Source organism: Maylandia zebra, linkage group LG11 (genome assembly GCF_041146795.1).
Source record: "Maylandia zebra isolate NMK-2024a linkage group LG11, Mzebra_GT3a, whole genome shotgun sequence".
Taxonomy (NCBI): Eukaryota; Metazoa; Chordata; class Actinopteri; order Cichliformes; family Cichlidae; genus Maylandia; species Maylandia zebra.
In genome coordinates, this window is record NC_135177.1 from 21,460,000 (window position 1) to 21,483,235 (window position 23,236).

At 41.1% G+C, this 23,236-nt stretch overlaps 1 protein-coding gene across 2 annotated transcripts; it reads right to left on the minus strand.

The window, feature by feature from the left end:
* Positions 1-968: 968 nt before the first annotated feature.
* On the minus strand, positions 969-16,263 carry abcb4 (ATP-binding cassette, sub-family B (MDR/TAP), member 4). Of its 2 annotated transcripts, none has more exons than XM_004541336.5 (28): positions 15,971-16,263; positions 14,978-15,045; positions 14,749-14,827; positions 14,215-14,353; positions 14,081-14,117; positions 13,789-13,980; positions 13,393-13,564; positions 13,179-13,303; positions 12,857-13,028; positions 12,629-12,742; positions 11,428-11,538; positions 11,212-11,337; positions 10,651-10,854; positions 10,398-10,568; positions 9,939-10,100; positions 9,667-9,843; positions 9,021-9,167; positions 8,831-8,935; positions 8,496-8,573; positions 8,260-8,343; positions 7,987-8,190; positions 7,782-7,882; positions 7,557-7,697; positions 5,557-5,713; positions 5,291-5,488; positions 4,561-4,767; positions 2,201-2,347; positions 969-1,918 (listed from the first exon to the last, which is right to left on the minus strand). In XM_004541336.5, the coding sequence occupies exons 2-28, from the start codon at positions 15,034-15,036 to the stop codon at positions 1,712-1,714; spliced, it is 3,816 nt and encodes a 1,271-aa protein (XP_004541393.1). In that variant the 5' UTR covers positions 15,037-15,045; positions 15,971-16,263; the 3' UTR covers positions 969-1,711. The 2 variants fall into 2 exon arrangements, with proteins under 2 accessions (XP_004541393.1, XP_012780392.1); XM_012924938.5 differs by having other exon boundaries at positions 15,967-16,263.
* Between the last annotated feature and the right edge of the window lie 6,973 nt (positions 16,264-23,236).

Below are 23,236 nucleotides of genomic sequence, written 5' to 3' on the forward strand. Positions count from 1 at the left end.
AAAATGTCTAAGTTTTCAGTTTGTTTTAATGTCCATGTTGTACCACAGAGAGCCTGTTTTAAATATCAATGCACTTGTAGTTGTACTAAATGGTGACAGCTAGATCAGCACGAATCAATGCAAAGGTGCAGAATCTGTACCTCGTATTTTTTTAATGTAAACGTAAATTACTCAAGATTTTATGTAGTTATTAACATAGCGTAAACTGTACTTTTTTCTTTCTTCCTGATTCAATGCTCGTTTTTTTTTTTTTTTGACTGTATAGTTTGAAATCCTGACAGTATTATTCGACATTTTAAGATAAAATGTTAACCGCTAAGTGGCTAACGACTCGCCTTAGTTTTCACTGTGAAAAAGCTCTTTTCCAGTAACCGTAGAAAAGAGCTGTTAGGCTTGAACTGAATCGTAACACTGTAGGGAAGCTCGTTTCTAAAGCTTTTGCAGAGTTAATTCAACATTTCTACTTCACTAAAAGAACCTGAAATTTGTACTAATGGATGGCAGAAACAAGCTTCTGACTATTTGGACAAATATTTGATTGTCTTGTCAAAACAGTGCCTACAGATAAAGGAAATGCACTTGAATACCACAAGAGGACGTGAATGTACCCCATCGCATGAAGTGCACACACTGAGCTAATTTAAACTCATTAAAAGAGAGAAGTAGGCACGACTCGTGTAAGTTTGTTAAAGCCAAGGTTTGACTTCCAGGTACCAATACCATCTACACACTATGCAACTTTGTTTTTAATTTCATGTCCAAATGTTGGTGATGGTGTTTACTTTGGGTTTCAAAGAGTGGCTGACGTAAAAATCTGTTGAAACACTTTCTACATTTGGAGCCTCACACCAACGTGATTATTGCTTTGATAAGGTGAAATTTCACTGTGATTGTACCACTTTGAGGGAAGCTGTAGTCAATTTTTTTTAGTCAAATTTTCTGAGAATAAAGTTCGAAGATGTCCACACTTGCTTTATTAACCTTTATTTGAATATAAAACATTAACAGTTACAAAGCAGCAATTCCTCTAAAAAAAATAGAAACAAAATTACATTTTAAGTGAATTCCACAGAAACTTCGCAAATGAAAATTAACATTTGCGCAGCATTTCCCAGGCTTTAACTGCTCAGGTACTTTGGTCCTCCAACTCAATCCAAGATGCTGAACTGAGTCATAACAGTATAAATATTAAAGATTTTACCCAAAACTATTCCAGACAGTGATGATCCCATCGTCAGAGGCATAAAACCAGTGCATAGACAAACGAACAAAGAGGACTGGTCATTGAATTTACTTTAGCCTGTTTAAAAAAAAAAAAAAAAAAGAATGCAGCCATTTTTAATTCCAGTGTTCTCCTTACAAGTAAAAATATCTATCTCAAAGGTCACTTTTTCTACTTGCACAAAAAGGCTCTTTAGAAGCCAAATCTGCCACTTAGCTAAGCAGGAAAAGTACACATTAATCAACTTGTATCCACCAACAGTGAGTAAGCCAAAAAAGAAAAATAATATCAGTTTTACCGTTTACATCTGCACCCCACAAATGTCAAAAATCTCTTGTGGGAAGGACAGTCACAAGTGACAGCCAATCAGAATTCAGACTTTATACATTTAGGTTTAAGCCACAGGAGCCACTGTCTGAATCTGCATGGGAGGAGTGATGATCTAAGGCACCAGTATTTAATCCAGAACTCAAGATTATGGACTATGGGTTATTTGTCACTGTGTCCCATCTGTCTGTTGACAAGCATGTGGTAGACCCCCTTCTTTGCCAGCAGCTGCTGATGTGTCCCCTGCTCCACCACGACTCCTCCCTGGAATACAGCAATGCGGTCTGCGTTCTGGATGGTGGACAGACGGTGGGCCACGACGATGCACGTCCTGCCCTTGCTGGCCTGGTCCAGAGCTTCCTGCACCACCTACAGAGAGAGCATGGTCTTATAAGAGCTCCTACTATGAATGTTTTCAGCACTAAAGATGGTTTCAGTTTAAACCAGAGCTGTCATCTTTATCAACATGGCTACTTTCCTGTATTCCTCCCATCCTCAAGTTTAATGTGAACTCTCTCAGCCCAACATTTCCCATTTTCTTGTGTGTGGATTTTAGCTGCAGCAGTCGTTTGTATGAGCTGGTGACTTTACTCACCATTTACTTAATCTCCCTGACAAGCATTACAGGTGAAAATGGAAAGATGTGCTCACCTTCTCGCTCTCAGTGTCCAGCGCAGAAGTGGCCTCATCCAGCAGCAGCAGTTTGGGGTTGCGGAGGATGGCTCGGGCTATGGCTATTCGCTGCTTCTGACCACCTGACAGCTGTGTCCCCTTATCACCTGCCTGCGTGTCATATTTCTGCTCATGGAAAAAACAAACAAACAAAACAATGAGAGGGCATAGTTGTGTTACTATAGATGGTCAAAACTATACAAAGTATGGATCCAATCACTCCTCACAGCTGACAAATTTCTTAAAAAGTATACTTTGAGGTTTAATAATAATAATAATAATAATAATAATAATAATAATAATAATAATAGCTACATTTATTGCCAAGTTAATAAAATGCTGGCAGGAAATCATTTTCACATGTACAATAACACATTCATCTTCAGCTGGCCTCCTGCATGATTACCATTCACATTTGTTGACTCATAAGGCTTAATGATACAAGCCCTCCAGTAATCAGTACCGATTCCTCTGGTGTCTTGAATGGGAGAGGAGGTAAACCACTTCACTGGGATTGTCAGGTGGTCACTGTCCTCAGTGTTACATTGATTTTATGCCCATGACACGTAATGTGCCCCCTTCTGCTATCACCCCTTAATGTCCCAGCCTAGCTGTACTCCTGTCCACAACCAGCTGCCGCTTCGTTCAGCACTCTCAGAGTGACTTGACTGCTCGTTGAAAGGCCTGCCCTCACACCCCCACTCTCTGTAGGAGCTTAGTTGTAGATTTAGCAATAAAGCCTTTACACCCGACCTCCACAGGATCCACCTTACTACACCAATTGTGTTCTGTCTGAGCTGCCATTTCCATCCCAGTTATGCTTTTCAACCTGCAGGTGGAAAAATAAAGCACCACCAAGTTTGTTTATCACAGCAGTAAAAACACTGATCAAAGGTTTTTCAACAAAGGTTTTTCACAAAGGCCTCTTTAGGAGACTTGCATTGTTGCTGTAATTACCTTTGTACACCATTTCACAATTTTTAATTTTAGCTGACTTATGGTCCCCTTTACAGCATCTCCATCTGACCTATGAAGCCTTATCTTTACATCATCTTAAAGAAACCTGGGGGCAATCACACCAACCTTTCATCTACAGCTTTATCATGACAAAATATTTCAGGTCCATGAGAGTGGAATAAATGTTACTAAACCCAACCTCGTCCATCTTGGGGTTAATGTAGTTGAGCAGAAACAGAAAGGCACGAGACCTTTACAAAAGGATGGAGCTCTATTCAATGCCAAATAACAACAGTTGCCTCAAAGCACTTTATATTGTAAGGTAAAGACCCTACAATAATACAATACAGGGCAGAAAGAATTACTCAAAGATGACTCGATAGTGACAGCAACCACAACAGTTTGTATAGTGCTTTTTGATTAGTGCTTTATACTTTTAAACTAATGTTTGAAGATTTTAAATTAGTGGCAAGATCCCAGATCTCTCAAAAACCACAGACCAGCATCTAGTCTACAGTTCATCAGCAAAATGCTTTGAAACCACCACATTACTATCAGGTTTCAGTCTGCCTCCTGATCAGAGCACTTTAAAGTCTCAGCACTGACCAGTTAACTGCTTGTCAAATACAAGCAGCAAATTCAACATTTTAAAGGACGTAAAAAGCAAAAGAAATGCCATCTGAGCGATCTGGACGACGAGTCTTAAACACTGTATCGAAGACATTTCGGAAGTTTCAAAGTTAAATTGATCTTCGTTTGTTTCTAATGTGAAACCATCACATCAAAAACCAGCAGTACTGAGAGAGCATAAAACAACAAAAAACAAACTTGAAGTGTATAGTTAGCTCCAGGCAATAAATCAATGATTTCTTGTAGTCATCTATTATCTTATCGGCAGCAGTGTTGCCTCTTACGGTTACATTTTTTTTAATCTTCTTTAGATGTTTATCATCATTTTATCATCATGCGATGTGATAAAAATCTATGGAGTAGGTGACACTCATAGGGATCATTTTATAGCAGCCATCAAGTGTTGGTGTGCACAGCCTGAATCAGAAACAGCATAAAGTTGAGACTCATTCTAAGGCTTTAGGTTTTGAGGGCAACACAAAGACATCCTGGCTGCACTAAACTTCCCTCACAGTAAAACCCTGTGGTAGCTGGGCAGAGGCAGCTCTAGGCAGCTTTGTGACGCATTAAAAACAAAGCTGACATCAGAGTCCATCTTTGTTTAGATTCAGTGTTTCAGCCTCCTTTCTTGCTGTAACCCTGAGTCTGCTTTTTTTTGACCACCTCTTTATCCACCCAGTCTGTTTTACTGACACTGGATTTGACCCTTATCTTTACATGGAATCTTCTATAAAATAGTATAATGACATTACCAGTGGCAAACCCTCTATGAAGTTGTGAATGTTGGCTGCTTTGGCCGCTGCCTCTATCTCGTCCATGCTGACTTTGCGGCTGTTGTCTCCATAGGCAATGTTTTCAGCCAAAGAGCAGTCGAACAGCACGGGCTCCTGGGAGACGATGCCTATCTGGGACCTCAACCAGTGAATGTTCAAGTTTTTGGCATCAGATTTGTCCAACACCTGAAGGAGAAAGAGTAGCACAAATAGGCTTGCATGCTTTGGCACCTGGACGATCATTCATTTGATTGCGCAACATCGTTTTAATCACCAAGCCCTGAAGGAAATGTCTGATTTGTTAATGGTTAAAAGCTTGTTTAGCTGAAGAACTTGTCACTTCTTATTTAAAAGTTAACATTGGTTTTACATTAATTCTGAATCAATGCAGAAATTCAGTTAATGAGTTATTTTGCCAGAGACTTTTTTTTGTTTTTTTAAAGTGACAAACACAAATGTACTAGAAAACCTGCAATTTGCACATGATGTTCAAAAACACCAACAGGACACGAGACAACAGGCACACTATTCATTTCCCTCCCAACCAGATAAATGTTTATGCAGTAATCCAGATAAGAGCTCCTGTTACATGGACTTCATATCAGCACTGGAAAGCACTGGCCAGCTAATCATTACCCAACTGTCAGTAGGTGATGAGGCATCAGTGTGAGGTAGTGCACAGAGCGTGGGCGCGCAGTTGCTTTCTCACCACTTTCCCATCCAGCGGGTCATAGAACCTCTCCAGCAGCTGGACGGTGGTGCTCTTCCCACAGCCGCTGCTTCCCACCAAGGCCAGAGTTTCTCCCTTCTTTACACTCAGATTCAGCCCTTGCAGGATGGGTACATCAGGACGTGAAGGATAATTAAACTTGACCCTCTCAAAGGTCACATTACCATCAAACTGGTCCTGGAAGAAAAGAGAGTTAGATATGTGGTAAAATATCACTTTTCTAAAGCCGTGTTTGCGTCATGTACCGGACAGTCTCCGTCCTTTGACAGATTATCAATGGCAGGCTCCTTGTTTAACAGCATCATGATGTGGGCAGCAGACAGTTTGGCCTTCGCGTAGTTTGGAGCGAAGGAGTTGACTTGACCGACAGCCATGGCACCAAACAGAACGGCTGAAATCACACTGGGAGAGGAAAGTTAAACACATTAGCTTCGCTGTCAGTGGGGTGTGAAACAGGATTACATAAGGCTAGGCTAACACGAACCTACGACATCTGTGTGCCCAGCATGTTTGTAATTACTGATAATCTTAAAGATGAGTTTGCGCTGTTCGGTCCCGCCGATAATGATGAACCGACTGATGAGTTTATGCCTACAACAGCTGTAGTCAGAAGTTTGCATTTACTCATCGTGGGCATGAATTTAATGGTAATTTTGTGGCCTTTAATGTTGCGTCACCACTTCGCCAAGAACTGGAAGAAGACCCAAACCATTAGCCTGAGATAAGAGGGAGCTGGTTAAAGTGTTCAAGAACAACCCAGGAACCACGAAGTCCGAAGCCTGCCATGAACTGGAAACTGCTGGAACACCAGTATCACTGTCCAGTTAGATGTGTTTTACGTCACTATTGACTGAGAGGGTGCCAAAGCCTGTGCTCAAAAGTCAATCCTTTGAGCTCGACTGAAAATGGCAGACGCCCATGTGGACAAGCAAATGTCTCCTGGAGAAAAGTTTTCTAGTCAGACGAGAAGATTTGTCGTGGTGGGTAAACGGCTCAAAACGTTGGAAGCGTAAAGTTGAGGCTTTCAAACCCAAAAACAATGTATTAGCACCGAACCAGTGTGGTGGTGGTACGTGGCTCAAGAGTTGGGCGTTCGCCTTGTAATCGGAAGGTTGCCGGTTCGAGCCCCGGCTTGAACAGTCTCGGTCGTTGTGTCCATGGGCAAGACACTTCACCCGTTGCCTACTGGTGGTGGTCAGAGGGCCCGGTGGCGCCAGTGTCCGGCAGCCTCGCCTCTGTCAGTGCGCCCCAGGGTGGCTGTGGCTACAATGTAGCTTGCCATCACCTGTGTGTGAATGTGTGTGTGAATGGGTGGATGACTGGATATGTAAAGCGCTTTGGGGTTCTTAGGGACTAGTAAAGCGCTATATAAATACAGGCCATTTACCATTTACCATCATGCTCCAGGGCTGTTCTGGCAGTGACAGCATTGATATTGCATAAATTGGCTGGAATAATGAATAAGAAGCAGAACCACCTCCACCTTCTTCAACTCTACCTCAAATCAACAACTATATGATTGACCAGGACAATAATGCCAAACACAGATTAAAACTGGTTTAGAATGGATAAAACAGGCTAACATTAAATTAATGACAAAGCACAAACCTCAGTCCTATTGAAAACTTGTGGATTATTTTTGCTTTCCTGGCACAGACCTGAATTTAGGCAAACTAAAATGGGCTCTACCAATCCTGCCAAGGAGTGATTAAATGATGCCAGAGGCTCGTTTCTAAGGCACATTTAACCAAACATTAGTGGGGTTGTTTGTATATATTGGAGCCTGTGTGGATCCAAAATTCACTTTACTACAGTAATGCTGTACAATCATTCCATCCTGGAGAGTGGGAAAAAGCTCAGAGACATTAAATCAGCCTCAGTTGGGTGTACAGTGTTCATTAAGAGGTAAAGAGTTAATATTTTCTTCTTTTATGGACGCTGAGGCTTCGGTTTGCCATGAACTTTGGACTTCCCAGTTTATGCAACACAATATAAATGAAAGCAGTGGCTCCTCCCAGCAAAAGAGGGTCTGATGTATTACCACAAGTATCTGTCACAGTGTACATTTGAAAGCCACCCACGCTGAGGCTCTTCAACTGCTTCTGACTAAGATAATGATTAACAGCCACATGAAAAGGTTCTGTCCATCAGAAATGCTTTGTTTGGATGTTACCCGCCACGCAAACTGTCAGGCTGCCTGTTAATCTCCTCATGAAGATACAAGCCAATGTCTCAGTTCACTCACAGGAAGACCCCTTCGACACTCATCCTTCCAGCTATAATGAGCCAAGCACCAAAACGGAAACAGGCCGCATAAGCGAAATAGATCATCGCCTGGGAAAAGGAGAAGGTGAGGCCGTAGATGTGTGCCATTTTCTTTGAGTTTCTGTAAAAACATGAGAAAGGTGGCATCAGAACTTAAAGAGCGTATAATTGAGCAATCAGGTCCCTGTGGTACAAATTATCGTACTTGTAGGGCACATCGAGATTCTCCTGATACAAAGCTTCAAACTTTTCCTCTCTTGTGAGGCAGACCACGGTGCGGATGTTCTCGATGGCCTCTGTGGCAATCTGAAGAGACGCAATGCAAATATCTCATGAGTTCAGAGTTTCAACAGACTGAGCCGTGAGGAATTTTTACTTTCACTCTGGCACATCTCGCACCCAATCCTCACCTTTCCAGCCTTCTCCAGCTCCTTCTTGTCTTCAGCAGCGTGTCCGGCGAGCATCTTCATCTCAATGGCTCCAGCCACTGCAATGATGGGCACCAGAGACAGGAGCAGCAGAGTCAGCTCCCAGCCGTACACAAAACCCAAGATCAAACCGGTGCCCATGTTGGCGAAGTTCTGAGCGAGCGTGGCCATACGCACGCCTGCGGCCTAAATGGATGATTTGACACTTTAGTGTGAGCCTTTGGTAACCTTTGGCCAGCTGTTGTTGAAGCTTACCCCCTGCACTTGGGCTGCATCTGTGGCCAGTCTCGTAGTGAGCGCACCAACACTGTTTTTTGGTTGGTCAAACCAGCCCAGATCCTGCAAAGGAGATTTGAAAGAAGCACTGAAGGACCTGACCAGCTTTTATTATGGCTGCCATGTAGATAATTGGTTCACTTTAGCCACCAAGAAAAATGTATTTTTCAACAACATCCTCCCTGCTCTCTCATTTGACTTTGTCACTTACATACCTGCCTCATCATGGACTTAAAGGCCCTCAGTCTCAGTGTCAAGGTGAGGACCTCTCCAGATTTACCAAAACAGAAACCCTGTTTAAAAAATAAAAAATAAATAAATAAATAAATAAATAAAAAACCCACACAACCCCCCCCCCCAAAATTAGCACACGTGTCACATCAGCATTCTTTCAACTTGTGTGCACTCTCCTAAAGTTTGACAGGGACCTGTGTGACCATTTCCCTTTCATTTTTAACCTTTTTATTTACATTACTTACTAGCAGGATATAACAGAGTTTACCAAGGTTTACCACAAACCCTCTTCCATCAACCGCGTGCGTTTGCATACCTGTAGAAACATGGTGACAAAGGAAACTGCTCCAATAGCAGCAAACATGAGGGAAAAGAAAACTGATCTTTGTCTGACAATGTCTTGGTCCGGTTCTGCAAACACCTGAGGGGAGATAAAAAGATGAAGCTTTCTACAGCTGCTGAAAACACCTCCATTCAGCATGAACATGTTATCAAGAGTAACCTACATTGATGATCTTTGAGAAGACGACGGCAAACGCAGGCTGCATTGCACCATTGATAATGGCACAAAGGGTCCCCAGCAGAATGTATGGCAGCTCTGAAGTGTTCAGAGTCATCACTTTGAGGAATGACACAGGGGGAACGTCTTCATCCTGCAGACAGGAGGAAAGATTAAAAAGGCTTCTAATGCAAGTGATGAATGAATGGTGTGTATAAGTAAATTCTCAGCATGAAAACGATCCCAAACACATTGCTAATGCAGTAAAAGTATAGTTGATAGAAACATACAATAGATCATAATCAGTCTAGGAGCCCAAACCAACATTATCGAATCAATGTGGGATCATCTTGACAGAACAAAAGGCAGCAAACATCCAAAGAAGAGTTTTGAATGTCCTTCAAGAAGCCTGGAGAACGTTTCCTGAAGACTACTTAAAGAAACTGCCTAAGAGAATAAATTGCAGCCCCATGTCTTAAAATAAATAGTACTGTATAATTCAATTATTAGTTTCCAGAAAAAGTAAGAGGTGTGAACACTCATCCAAGTGAAAATAACAATTTATTATTTTTTTTTTTTTAAAACATCTTAGACTAAGAATCATATTTTCTTCACATTCCTTTATTGATAGAAGGATTTAGGTGTTTGCTCACCTCCAAGTTATCACTAGTCAACTTTTTCTTTTCCTCTTTGTCCCCTTCTGAAGTTTTAAAGGATGCACCTTTTGTGCTCTTCCTCTTGAAGAGAGAAGACTCCGACAACGACCTGACTCCTGGGCTTCTCTCATCTGCAGACGGCTCATGCTCCTCCTCCGCATTTTTCTGAAACGTCTTCAAGAGGAAAACCACAAATGCAAAACAAACAAATAAAGACTGGGTGCTGTGGAAGTTCCCATCTGCTAAAACTGCCTGTGTGCAAATATTACCTGCATGGAGACCAGTGTTTGGTAGACTCCCTTTCCTTCCATCAGCTCGCTGTGAGTTCCCACCTCTACAACCTTGCCATCTTTGAAGCCGGCAATAACATCAGCGTTTCTGATTGTTGAAAGGCGGTGAGCCACGATTAGTGTGGTTCGACCCAACCGGACCTGCACACGGGCGAGTTTGTGTGTTACACTGAGTTAAATGTTACTAGCATGCTGCTCTGATGTGAGGTACACAAGCATTTAACATAAACTGTTAAATTATTGCAGGAGGGTAGGTTTATGTGCACTGTGGCTCAAATCCACCATCCATGCAGGAGACATTTATACAAGACTATGAATCAAGTCAGATCGGACGGATTGCTCCTCTGGACATGAGTTAACATTTCTGCTCTGTCTCTATTTATTTTTATTTTTTTACAGTAGCCTTGAAACAAGAATTAAGTAACCGTTGAGCCGTACCTTATCAAGCGCCGCCTGCACGATGGTCTCACTCTCAGCATCGAGCGCAGATGTGGCTTCATCCAACAGGAGGATTTTGGGGTTGCGGACTAAAGCTCGGGCGATGGCGATCCTCTGCTTTTGTCCTCCGCTCATCTGAGTCCCCCGATCTCCCACCAGAGTCCCAAACTTCTGCTCAACACAGAGAGTCCAATGATTAGCAAGTGGAGATCAATCATTTACAGGGACAGAGGAATTGTAAGTGTTGCCCTACATCGGGTAGCTTCATAATGAAGTCATAAGCGTTTGCTTCCTTGGCAGCTTGTTCAATCTCCTCCTGCGTCACGTCGGTTCGGCCATATCGGATGTTCTCTGTGATGGTGGTGGCGAAGAGGATGGGCTCCTGGCTCACCACCCCGATCATCTCCCTCAGGTGTCGGACGTTAAGAGAACGAAGATCGTGACCGTCAACAAACACCTACATGGACACACGACACTCAGTTTACACCGTTGTGTAGATTCGCTGTTTCCATTTACTGGTTTATGCAGAGCCCTTTATACACAGAAGCCATTTAACAAAAAAATAAATAAAAAAAATTCCACACAAATCAGTTTACTGTATTTAAGTAAACAGACTCAATTTTCATAAGAAGTGTCCAAAATAAACAAAGTTCTTTAAAAGAAATCCACTTTACATCTACTTTCAGCTTTAAGTTGTTAAAATTAAAAAAGACAAAAATAAATATAAAAGGTCTGATTTCTGAACGGTTAAGTCTACACAGGACTGATCTGATTTGTACATCTTGTACTTCAAAGTACTTGAGGTCCCACTTACGTTTCCTTCCTGAGGATCGTAGAACCGCTGCAGCAGCTGGATTGTGGTACTTTTACCACAGCCACTGCTTCCCACCAAGGCAAAGGTCTGCCCCCTCTTCACAGTCAAGTTCAGGCCATTTAACACCTACAGACAACATGAGTTTGGGGATATAAAAATGTCCGCATGCTATTTTAGCACTTTAAATTTGAGTATACAGCAGCTATGAGAACACACTTTGATATCAGCCCTGGAGGGGTAGCTGAAGTGGACGTTCTTGAACTCGATGTCTCCTTTGATGCATTCAGGTTTGTAGCCAGCCTCTGAATAGCTGTCGATACTGGGGACCTGTCGAGAAGAGGATCAAATACGGCAGATTTCACTTCTAAGAGGCCAAACTAATACAGCAGAACAGGGCTTATTCTTTTCATAACCTCAAAGAAACAATGGGAGGAAATGCTGTTAGCCCTTCAGTTTCAGCTGAGCACATTTAGAAAGCACAATGTTTATTTTCACAGTGCTTTGCGTTTTCACTGCATCTCCTGTTGCACAGCTCTGTTATTCTCCCTTTTGCCTTGCAACTTACAAAAGCTGAGCTGTGTTTTGGCAGAATTTGACACTTATGTCTCACCTGGAAGCCTCATCCTTTACACTTCACCCTTGAACATAAGAATAAGTAGTAGCCACAATACAAGAAATGATTTCAGTGTGAACACAGGTAAAACAGAAGTGACTTTCAAAGGCTTAATACCCTCCCCTTCAAGTCTGGAGCAAGGAACATGTTTCAGAGAAGATCCCATTTGTTTTGCTCGAGGTTGTGTGCATTTCTGTTTCTGTGCAAACAAAAGTGCTGCTCAGCCTGCAGTTTCTCAGATGGGGCCATCCTTTATCTGCATTTCTAAACTAGCATGAGTCTGTAGTCATACACAGAGACAAACACGTGCAACAAGCTAAACAAAGCCACATCCCAGAATAGCAACAGGCAGGAGTTGACCCTGCAAGCCATCCTTCAAGTGGCTCAGTTAAACAGACTGGTTATGCTCCAAGCTTCTGTGGCCATAGGAGCCCCTTTTAAATTCTACTAAAGCTGATTTCACAAAACACTATCCACCATCTTCACAGTGTCTGCAAAACTCATGATCATACTCAAGTTTTAATTACTTTTTGGAAATGAGTCTGATTCAGTGAGTGGAAGAGATTTACAAGAACCACAGCTGTGCAACGTCAACTGAATGACCTGCGGTGTCTTCAAACAGCAGGAGCTCCAATTACAGCAAAATCCAGCTCCAGGTTGCTGGCAGCATCAAAGCAGCTCACCGGAGCGCCACCGTAAAGCAGCATGTTTGGTAATACAAAGTGACAACAGGGCAACAACACGAATGGGTGGAAAAAAAAGAAAGAAAAGTAAGCGTTGAGTGGAAAACATTGCACTTCTTACGTGATCAATGATGTTGTACACTTTATATGCAGCTCCCCTAGCACTCGCAAAGGTCTGGATGTTGGGAGAGGTCTGTCCCAGTGAGAAAGCGCCAATGAGCACAGAAAAGAAGACCTTTTTTTTAAAAAAAAAAGAAAAAGAAAAAGTGCACTGGTGTTAGCCACAGCAAAAACCTCCAAGTCACATGCATGTTTATTGTACAAACTAACAGGTGACAAATCTACTCACAGTGAGTACGGTTCCAATCGTGTACTCTTCACTCAGGACGAGTGTACTGCCATACCAGAAGGCCAGAGCATAGGACAGGTAAATAAAGAGGAAGGTGACACCCATGGAAAGGTTAGCAGAGATCGCCTTCTTTATTCCCATCCTCTTAGCATCCTCTAGGTTCTTATGATATCTAGAGTGCAACACAAAGAGCACAGTTAGGGGCAAATATAGTATAAAATACATTTTTAAACTGCACAAACAGTGGATTTCTGCCAAGACCGACCACATCTGCACAAATAATGCCATTTGAGGCGGTTGATAACAGTTAAAGACATGACACCTCTTAATCTCCTTCTCTTGACCACTGAAGGCAAACACAGTCCTGATTGAAGAGATTACCTCCTCGGCTACAGCACCGGCTTTAGCATATGCAGTCTGCTCTTTACTGGTGAACGATGTGAGCACCTGTACACAGACAAAAGGTGGTGATGCATACAGAGCCCAGGGTGTTTTAAGCATCAGAAACACAGGGATAAACTTCTGCAGCAGCTTACCATACTGAAAAGAGCAGCAGAAATGCCAAGCACGGGGCTCACAGCCAGGATGACCAGAGTGAGCTTCCAGCCTTTGCTCAAGCCGATGATAAAAGACACAACAAAGCTGGTGAAACCCTGGATCAGCATCCCCACCTTGTCTCCGATACCTTCTTGGATCTTATAGACATCACTGCACATGCACATATAAACATCAAGCTCCAGTTTTGAAAAGTCAGATACTTTGAAATACAAGTGACAGACACACTCATCTCCATAACGCAATTTATTCAAAGTGTCCTTCAGTTTCAGAAAGTTAGAGATCTGCATAGCTGCTGATTATACTTCTAGCACATTTAATTAACACACAGCACTGTGGGACCTTTAAAAATCACACACTTCTCATCTGTTACCCACTCTGTGAGACGCGTGTTGAGCTCTCCCGTCTCATTGACGTCAAACCAGCCAATGTCTTGCCGCATGATTTGGTGGAAAAACAGGATGCGGATGCGTTTGACCTGCCGACCGGCTGCCAGAGCCCAGAGGGCCACCTGTAGGTAGGCTGCAACCAGGACCCCAGCTCCCATGATGGAGAAGTATATGGCATGGCTGGGAGAGGACAAGTGACAGATGCGGTCTGATAAATCTGTTTCAGTCAGTCTCTCCGCCTGATGAGGCAGCTATGAGGTGTCAGGCTGTGAGGTCTTACCCAGTCATTTCCTCTTCTAAGGTGCTGTTTGTGGAATCTGAGGACACAGGAAGGAAGAACAAAAGAGTCATTTTACTCCTTAATGATTATTGCTGTGCTACCCATGTGCACACTAGCCTGCATCTGAAACTCACTGAGGAAAGCCTGCTGTATGAAGCTGTCCGTCATGTCGCCGAAGACAATGCACATGAGTGGAAGCACTACGCCGTTTGCCATTGACATCACTGTCCCAGCTATAATCATTAAGACATCCCAGCGGTCTGCAAACCTAAACTGCACACAGAAAAAAATAATAATAATTTGAGTGGGAAAAAGTTAAACTCAAAGCAGCTTTCATCTCCTCGCTGCAGGAGTCTGGTGGAGTTCACTGAAACAACGGGAGGATGTGCCTCACTCCCATCCTCTCCCGACTTCCCCGTTCAGCACACACACCTTGCTGTTATGCTTGTAGGAATTTCCAGTCTTACAAGGATAACTATAAACAGTCAAACCAACTTATAACACTGCTGCTTCCATTTTGTCTTCACATGTACACACGCACACTCCAATAAAGAAAAATAATTTGCACACCAGAAAATAATAAAAGATAAAAATGAGCCTTGAAAAGAAATAAGTGTATAACCTGTTTTTTTTCTGGCAGCAGGTGATTAGTATGAAGATGAACCTACCACTTTGATGGGGCTAACCATGGGCATCTTAGGAGGCTTCTCCTTTTTCTTCTTCTTCAAGTCATCTTTTTCAGTCTCCCTGGAGAATTCATAAATGGCATGATGTCAAATATTTCCCAAGCACCGATAAAAAAAAAAAAAAAAAAACTTTAGGAGTTTGACTCAAGTCACATAATTAGTAGAAAGGCGATTTAGAATTTAGAGTCTTCTTTTTTTTTTTTTTTTTTACCCCGTATTTCCATTTTGTTGGGGTTTGGCTGCGGACATTTCCATCTGCTCCCTCTCCATGGCTGGGTCCTGTCAAAATAAAAGCCATCCCATAAACATGCCTTTGCCCTTTGGAATACGTTAGCCCTGCAATAAAACACAGTCTGCAAAGTTAATCCTTTACAAAACTGAAATTTGAGGAATTTGAGGGGTGGAAAAAGTCAAAGTAGAGTAAGTCCGTGAAAACCAGGGTGCAGATATTCTGCCTGTTGGATGGATTTGGAAGAAGAACAAAAATGCCCCCCCCCCCCAACAACAGTTAGTCTTCTTTAACCTCCTAGGACCTGGCATCCACATATGTGGACATCAGATTTTTGGCCTGATATCCACTTACGAGGACATTATACTGCTACTGTTCTATCAAAAATTTAAACGAATATCCTCATATGTGGCGCTCATTTTAAAAAAAAAACAAAATTTAGGTAAAAAAAAATAAAAATCTGGTAATTGTTTGTTTTAACAATCATCGGGCCCCAATTAGCCAAAATATCAAAGAGAAATTAAAAATGTATGCGTGGAAGAGTTCGGGTCTTAGGAAGTTAAATATTGAAATGATATAATTTCCTTTAAGGAAGTTGCGTAAAGTACAAGTAGAGCATTGTGGTAAAAGTATAAACCATTCACTTATCTCGATCTATGACATCACGCTCCATAATTTTAAATTTGTTTTACATTTCCTTTCAAGCAGCTTTGAAAATGGCAACAGTGTAAAGAGCTAAAACATTGAAAAAAAAAACATTTTACCATTTAAAAAAAAATAAAAATAAAAATCACATGTTTTTAGACACCGACAGTTTTACACAGCTTTGGGGGGGAATTTCCCCCCGAAGCGGTTTTATTTCCAGCACCGTCACCACCGCCTCTGTCTCTGACGTGGTTCAAGTATAAAACCATCGTCGTAGCTCTCAGTCAAATAAAAGCTAAATAAAATGTGTAGAAAAGAGTACAGACCCACCGTTTTCCCCCGCTGCTGTTCTTCCCTGCTTCTCCTCTGCGGACAGAGGTGTCGACCACGCGCACAAACTCGCGCACACTTTTCCTCTTCTTCCTCCTCCTGCCTCACGCTCTCTGCTCCTCACGTGGCTTTAGGACGTCTAAATCGATGGGAGAACTGAAGTGTTATCCCCACATCAGAGAAATGACTTATGAACGTATCTTTCCGGCCTGCTGTTTCATTTTAAAGGCCGGTTGTCAGAATACCGGACGGTCGGAGAGTGTCATGTTTGGAGAACATCCAATTATTGACCGCTGTCTATCGGCAGCTGTTAGGGGGCGTGGCTTCAGGTGCTGAAGTTTGTGGTAAATACCGTGATAAATAGTTTGTTTTATTGTATTTTTATTTATACCAAGTTAGTGTACAAACTGACAATGAAGGCTGTAAGAAGGGCAGTGATTTCTCTCCACTTTGCTGAGACCTTTTTAAAAAAAAAATTTATTTTAACGTTATTTTGTCTTTTGGGACAGACCAAAAGACAGTAGCCCTCTGGGAGGCGCTACAGGAGCCTCCGGACTAAGACCACCAGGTACCGGTGTTGTGCCAAAAAGTGATTGTCTGCCAAAAACTGATTTCCGGTATTTGCCAAAAACTGATTGCTCGTATTTAAACTGCTATAAGTAACTTGTTGGGCTATAATATGTGAAACATATGTCAAATGCATCCCTCATGGATGACATAAAGTCATCTTGAGCCACAAACAACATTCGTGTAACAAGGTAGAAGCCGCAATCAGTTTTTGGCAGTGACTTTTATATAACCTTTATTTAAACAGTTAAAAAAAATCTCATTAACATTAAAAATGTCTTTTGTAAGAGTAAGTTGGCCAAGAGGACAGCAGAAATGGCAGCAAATATTACAATATTTCTGTAAAAATATTTTAAGTGGGGATAAAGGACCGGATTGGTTATAATGTAAGTACAATAGCAGAGAGTTGTAAAGATACTTGAAAAACAGATATTGTTTTAATTCTCTATATAACCCCTTTGTAAACCCTGTTCACCGAAGTCTATTTACGAACATACGTAAAGATATTACACATAAAAAATACACAGAAACATTGGAAATCAGTTTTTGGCAGACAATCACTTTTTGGCACAACACCGGAACAGCTTCTTCCCCACAGCTGTCAGACTCCTGAACTCTGCCTCCTGACATCTGACCCACGTTAAACTCATGGACTGAACATACACACACACACAATGGACAACTGTACCCTCAAACACACAATAATAACATGGACTGAACCACCACTCACAACCACTAGCACTTTATATAGCCTCTGTAGAAATTATCCACACCCTCACTTATCTTAACTACGGAAGCGTAGAGCTGCCACCCAGGCAAAAGAAAAATACAAGTATATCACGTTATAACGTGAAAGGTTTATTGTCCTAACAAGATACTTTTCCTGTTTGTACAATATACTTTTCACGTTTGAACAACATAATATCACGTTATTACAATATGCATAAATATCACGTTCGTACAATATAAATATTATATTGTAGGAACGTGATAATTATGTATATTGTAAAAAAAAAAAGTATATTGTACAAACAGGAAAAGTATCTTGTTAGAACAATAAACCTTTCACGTTATAACGTGATACACTTGTATTTTTCTTTTGCCTGGGTGGCAGCTCTACGCTTCCGTACTTAACTGCACTACTGTATAGCTCTGTGTAAATAATCATTCTGTACATACGATAATTTTTAACCTTACAACTGTTTACAACTTGCATAGTTCCCATTTCTGTATAGCTGTATATCTCAGATTTCTGTAAAGTTATTTATTTCATATTCTGTATAGTTTTTCATATTTATATCCTGTCCATATCCTGTACATAGCTTGTACTCACTACAGCCTGTACATACTTATAGTTATAGAATATTCACAACATACTTCATACTGTGAACATTATAACATACCATAATAGACCCATTTCTGTAATATACTTACATATCTATATTATTGCTAATATATATTGTAATATATCTATATCACTAAAGCACTTCTGGATGGATGCAAACTGCATTTCGTTGCCCTGTACCTGTGCATGTGCAATGACAATAAAGTTGAATTCTATTCCATTCTATTCAAAGTTTCTTGTTACGATAAGATGAGATGCGATAAGATGTGGTATTTCTTTAAAAGGAGTGAACTTGGTGTAAACAACATGAAAGAATAAAACCATCCTGTCTTATATCAGTGGTTCACGGTTATGGTTGAGGTGATGGTGTAAAGTGTGGCAGTATTTTCTAGGTGACTTTGTGCTTCTTAGTAGCAACTAAACCGCAGATTCTCATGATGGATGCTCAGCCAACAAATCTGAAGCAGCTGTATGATGCTGTCATGTTGATATGGATTGAAATCTCTGAGGAATGTTTCCGGCACCTCGTTGAATCTCTGTCATGAAGAATTAAAGCTGTTCTGATTAACCACCTGCTTTATCTTGTGAACCTGAGACAAGTCAGGACAAGTTCCCCAAACTTCATATAAAGTAGTTAAAGTTACACTAGATACTGTAATAAAATGCTCCTTGGACTCTGATCATTTATTTTCCTGATAAAACACAGAAACACAGAAATTCTCTCTCAGTGGCATGGAATTATTTCAGGATAATAATACTCTAGTCTAATTCTTAGTTATCATTTCATGTGTGAATTTTGCCTTTATTTGTGCAGCTTATCATTTCTCATTTTATATTGTGGTTATATAAAGTCAGTATGTGTCAGAGTTCAGTATTCAGGACTGGTAAGTCACGGTATAATTTCACAAGAGACACGCGAGCGATTAAAATCTTCACCACGTTAGCCTTAAAAGGTCTAAAATGTTAGTTTATTTGTTTACACTCACATCACATCCATGATTTCATTTCCTGTTAAACTTTGACTTTGTGTGACTCACAGATAAAGCGCCATAAAGACAAAGATTTCACAGCATGGTGTCTCCTCCCCCACACTTCCCCAAGAAAATACAAAACATACCAAAGGAATATAATTTATTGTGAACAATAAACTAAACAATGGTAAACTCAAACTTGTGGTTTTACCAATGTTTAATTTGTAATCGCATCAGTAAAATTTTACATCAGAGATGGAGAATGCATTTATCTTAGCAGCAGTGCAGGCATGAGGCATGAGAGTCATGTTTACAACAGTGTCACATTGTATCCTTTTAAGGCACAATCTGCTCTTTCTTGATAGCGTGACAATTATCAGGTTTGTGGTTCATCAGAGTTTCAGTTCACATGTTTAAAAAGTGCAGATGCTTGCTTTGCAGAGGTTAATGGTCTGAAGCTAAAACCACAAAGACACTGATGACGTATTTGTTAAACCCCTGCTCACCAAGTTTTATTCACATTTTAATCTCACAACCAGAGAAAAAAGTATCGCTTGTGTAACTGAGGAACTGAAATGATGCTTGGTAGGCAAATTCTATTTCACGTGGAATAAGAGAGTGAGGTCATAGAAGTTATTTCCCTTTCATAGTCCTATCAGGCCTCAGCTAATGCTACACTATATTGCCAAAAGTATTCACTTGCAAATCCGTTCGGTTCACTTCCAAGGTCACAGGTGTATAAAATCAAGCACCGAGGCATGTAGACTTCTACAACAATCTGTGGAAGAGTGGGTTGCTTTCAGGTGCTCAGTGAATTCCAGCATGGTGCCGTGATAGGATGTCACCTGTGCAACAAGACCTGGCATGAAATTTCCACACTACTAAATATTCCACAGTCAACTGTTAGTGGTATTATAACAAAGTGGAAGTGATTGGGAATGGCAGCAACTCAGCTAAGGAAATGGTAGACCACATAAAATCACAGTGCAGGGTCAGAGGATGCTGAGGTGCACAGGGGACAGAGGTCTGTTGCTACAGACCTCCAAAGCTCACGTGGCTTTCAGGTTAACTCAAGAACAGTGTGTAGAGAGCTTCAGGAATGGGTTTCCAAGGCCGAGGAGCTGCATCCAACCCTTACATCACTAAGCGCAATGCAAAATGTTGAGTGAAGTAGAGCATACCGCCACTGGACTCAAGAGCAGTGGAGATGTGTTCATGCTTCTGCATCTGGCAGTCTGATGGATGGGTTTGGCAGTTTCCACGAGTTCTGTTTGGTCCCTTTGTTCCAGTGAAAGGAACTTAATGCTTCAGCATACCAACACATTTTGGACAATTTCATGCTTCCAACTTTGTGGCAACAGTTTGGGGATGGCCCCTCCCTGTTCCAGCATGACTGTAACCTGTGACCAAAGCAAGGTTCGTAAAGATGTGGAAAAGCTTGACTTCTCGTCCAACCTCACAAATGCACTGGTCAAAAATTCCCCTAAACACACTCCTAAACCTGTGGAAGTCCTTCTCAGTAGAGCTGAAGCTGTTATACTGACAAAGGGTGGGCTGAAATCATAATAACTATGGGTTAAGAATGCGATGTCACTCATGTTCATATGCATGTGAAGGCAGATGAGTGAATACTTTTGGCAGCGTATCATTGTATTTAAGGACCGGCTTGTAGGCCTCTCAAAATAATAATTATCATATTAAATCTGTTCAACAGTGATCCACTTAAAGCCTGCAGAACTGCCCTGCTTCTTTGGACTGCCTTTGCTTTAAAATGATTAATGGAGACTTTCAGTTCAGTTTAACCAATCCTCCCAGCTGGTTACTCCACCTGTAAGGAAAAACATGTACCTGTAGCTCACCTGCCCACTCCACCTTCCTGGAATCCTGTCTGCCTGCCAGCTGCCTCTCTGGATCACCTGCATGAGGACCAGACAAATAAGGTCTTATCTACTCATTCAATACTCGCTACACTTTTAGGATAAAATCTATAAAGCTGCAGCTGAGTCCAGTCTTTGTTTCTGTGTGTGTCTATTTTTCTATGTTAGCCTCTGTTTTCTCCTTAGTTTTGCCTGTGTCCTCACCTTGTTAATTTCAGGTGTGTCTTGTTACCCTGCTGTGTCAACTACCCTGATTATCTTCGTGTGTTTCCTGTGTATCCCTCAGTCCCTGTCTTGAGTTTTTTTTGTGTGTTTTCCTTGTCTAAGTGTATAAAACCCCTGTGATATACTCACACGAATTCACTTCTGGAGATGTTTTGGATTAAAGGAACCCTAATTCTCATTGCTGTGGACCCTCTCTTTCATCATATAAGTCACCTGTGCCTTCTGACCGAGGATAGGAAAATCCTGCTGTAATTTGCCAGTTTATTAAGCACACAGATGTCCAGTTCACTAAGTGTTTTGTTTTGTTCTCTCGTGGACCTTGCTCTTTTGACTGTGACATCAACCTGAATAAAGGTTCACATTGGTTTATCCACAGCACCTTTACTTCCTGAGGCAAATTAAGCTGACAACCTATAAGTGGACTTGTTTGGAAGTCCATGAAATATTGTTCCTGATGTTTACTCATTGCAATTACTCATCATATTATGATGGCAATTAGCTCAGGGATCCTAAAAAATAAATGGTTCACAAGTCATACATAGCAAAAAGCTTAGTTAAACTGAACTTTTCCACAATCAAACAGAATGTTAATAAGCACGATCGATGAGAAAGCCTATTGAGTTGTTTTAAAGTGTTTTAAAAGGCAGTTTTACTGTTTAGGATTTTCTTAAAAGTATGGAAAGTAAAAGTATTCTTAAAAACATGCTTTATGGTAGGCTTATGAGAAAGCAGCAGCATCTACTGTCCAGATAAGTTTTGTCATTCACTAAGACACCAGTGATTTAACCCCCCCCCCCCCCCCCCCCCCCAAAAAAAACCAGCTTAAAATAAATCACACAAAAATCTGTCCCTCAAAAAAAGAACCAAAAGAACCCCAAAGAGATCCCCCAAACTAAGGTGCATAAAGACACCAGAGAAAGGCTCAATGACTGATTGTTATAGAGCATTATATCATATCACAGCTATTCCTGTGTATGTAAATGAATAATATTACTACTTTACAGGAATGCAGGTTGTTTTGTCCAAGTATGTGAGCCCTAAAGTACTCAATATGTAGACAAACACACACGAACACACTTTAGATTTAAAAGGAAAGAACTCCGTGATATTTGAAGTATGTCAAAGGCAGCCAGCTGCTGAGCTGTGTGACCAGTCCAAAAGGTCCCGACCAACTGGTTTACTGATTATAGGGGCTTTGTCCTTTATCTGAACCGTCATTTAGTGTTGTAAGTGAAATGTAAAATGTTTCTCTGTGAAGTGCGAATGCTAAAACCCCCTTAAACAAAGCGCATCCAAAAACCCTTGGTATGGAGAGTGTCATTGTAAGCAGGTCTTGAGAGGTCCAGTGTGAGAGGTCCAGACCCAAAGGACTAACCCATCATGCATCTGTGGTCTTTATTTACCCTTTTTACAACTCATTTCTTCAACTCTACTATTTAGAAAGTGGAATAAAACGAAAAAGTGGAGAAAAACGAAGAAGAGCGCATGGATGGGATTTTGGTGAAAAGGAAGAGTCTGCTGTTTTCATTCAAAACCACTAGAGGGCGCCCTCCCCCCTTCGATGCAAGTGAAAGAGATCATTATAAGAGACAGCAGGAAACATGAACAGAAGCACATGTGAGTTTTAAGATGTTAAATATAAAAAAACTGTAGTAATACCGTTCAGGATTATGGTATGAAATCCCTGTTACTCACACAAAAGCTCAGTCTATCATCTGGTCGGATGTTACACAGAAACTCATCACACAGAGGTCAGGCGATGGGATTTTGAAAGGAAATCTTTATTATAACGAACAAACAACTCTTTTATTTATGTGCAGCCAGTATGACCAGAGATGAAAAATAATTGTTTTTTAAAATTTGGTTATACTTTAGGGTTTATATCTTTTCCACATAATAATTTATAGCTCTGTCTTAATTATAATAACACATTTCCTTTATTATATTTAATAATAAAGGAGGAGTCAGAGCTTCTTGTAATTTTAAGGTGGGCTTGACTAATAGGCTTCCTGAAGTTATTTCAGGGTTTTTCAGCTATTTTCCCCCCCACTCTGTCTCGGTCCATCCTTTGTATCTAAACCGAGAAGAAGAAAGAAGAAGAACACATGGAAGCTGACCGTTTTCACTGGATTGGTTTTTGTTTCTTAAAGCACTTCACATTGACCAATGAATAACGCAAGAATTACAAAGACATGTAACTCAAGGGATGAACCAGTGTTGTGTTTACAGGTAACAGCTTAGAAAATAATCAATTATAAATCGTATCTTTAGGCACTGTTAC

Bases quoted from the DNA above. Each gene is read 5' to 3' on its own strand.
- abcb4 (XM_004541336.5), bottom strand. From the start codon at position 15,036: ATGGAGAGGGAGCAGATGGAAATGTCCGCAGCCAAACCCCAACAAAAT. The intron at 14,118-14,214 runs GTGAGTTTCAGA...CTGTGTCCTCAG, and splicing joins CATACAGCAGGCTTTCCTCA to ATTCCACAAACAGCACCTTA. The intron at 2,348-4,560 runs GTAATGTCATTA...TTCCATGAGCAG, and splicing joins TCATAGAGGGTTTGCCACTG to AAATATGACACGCAGGCAGG.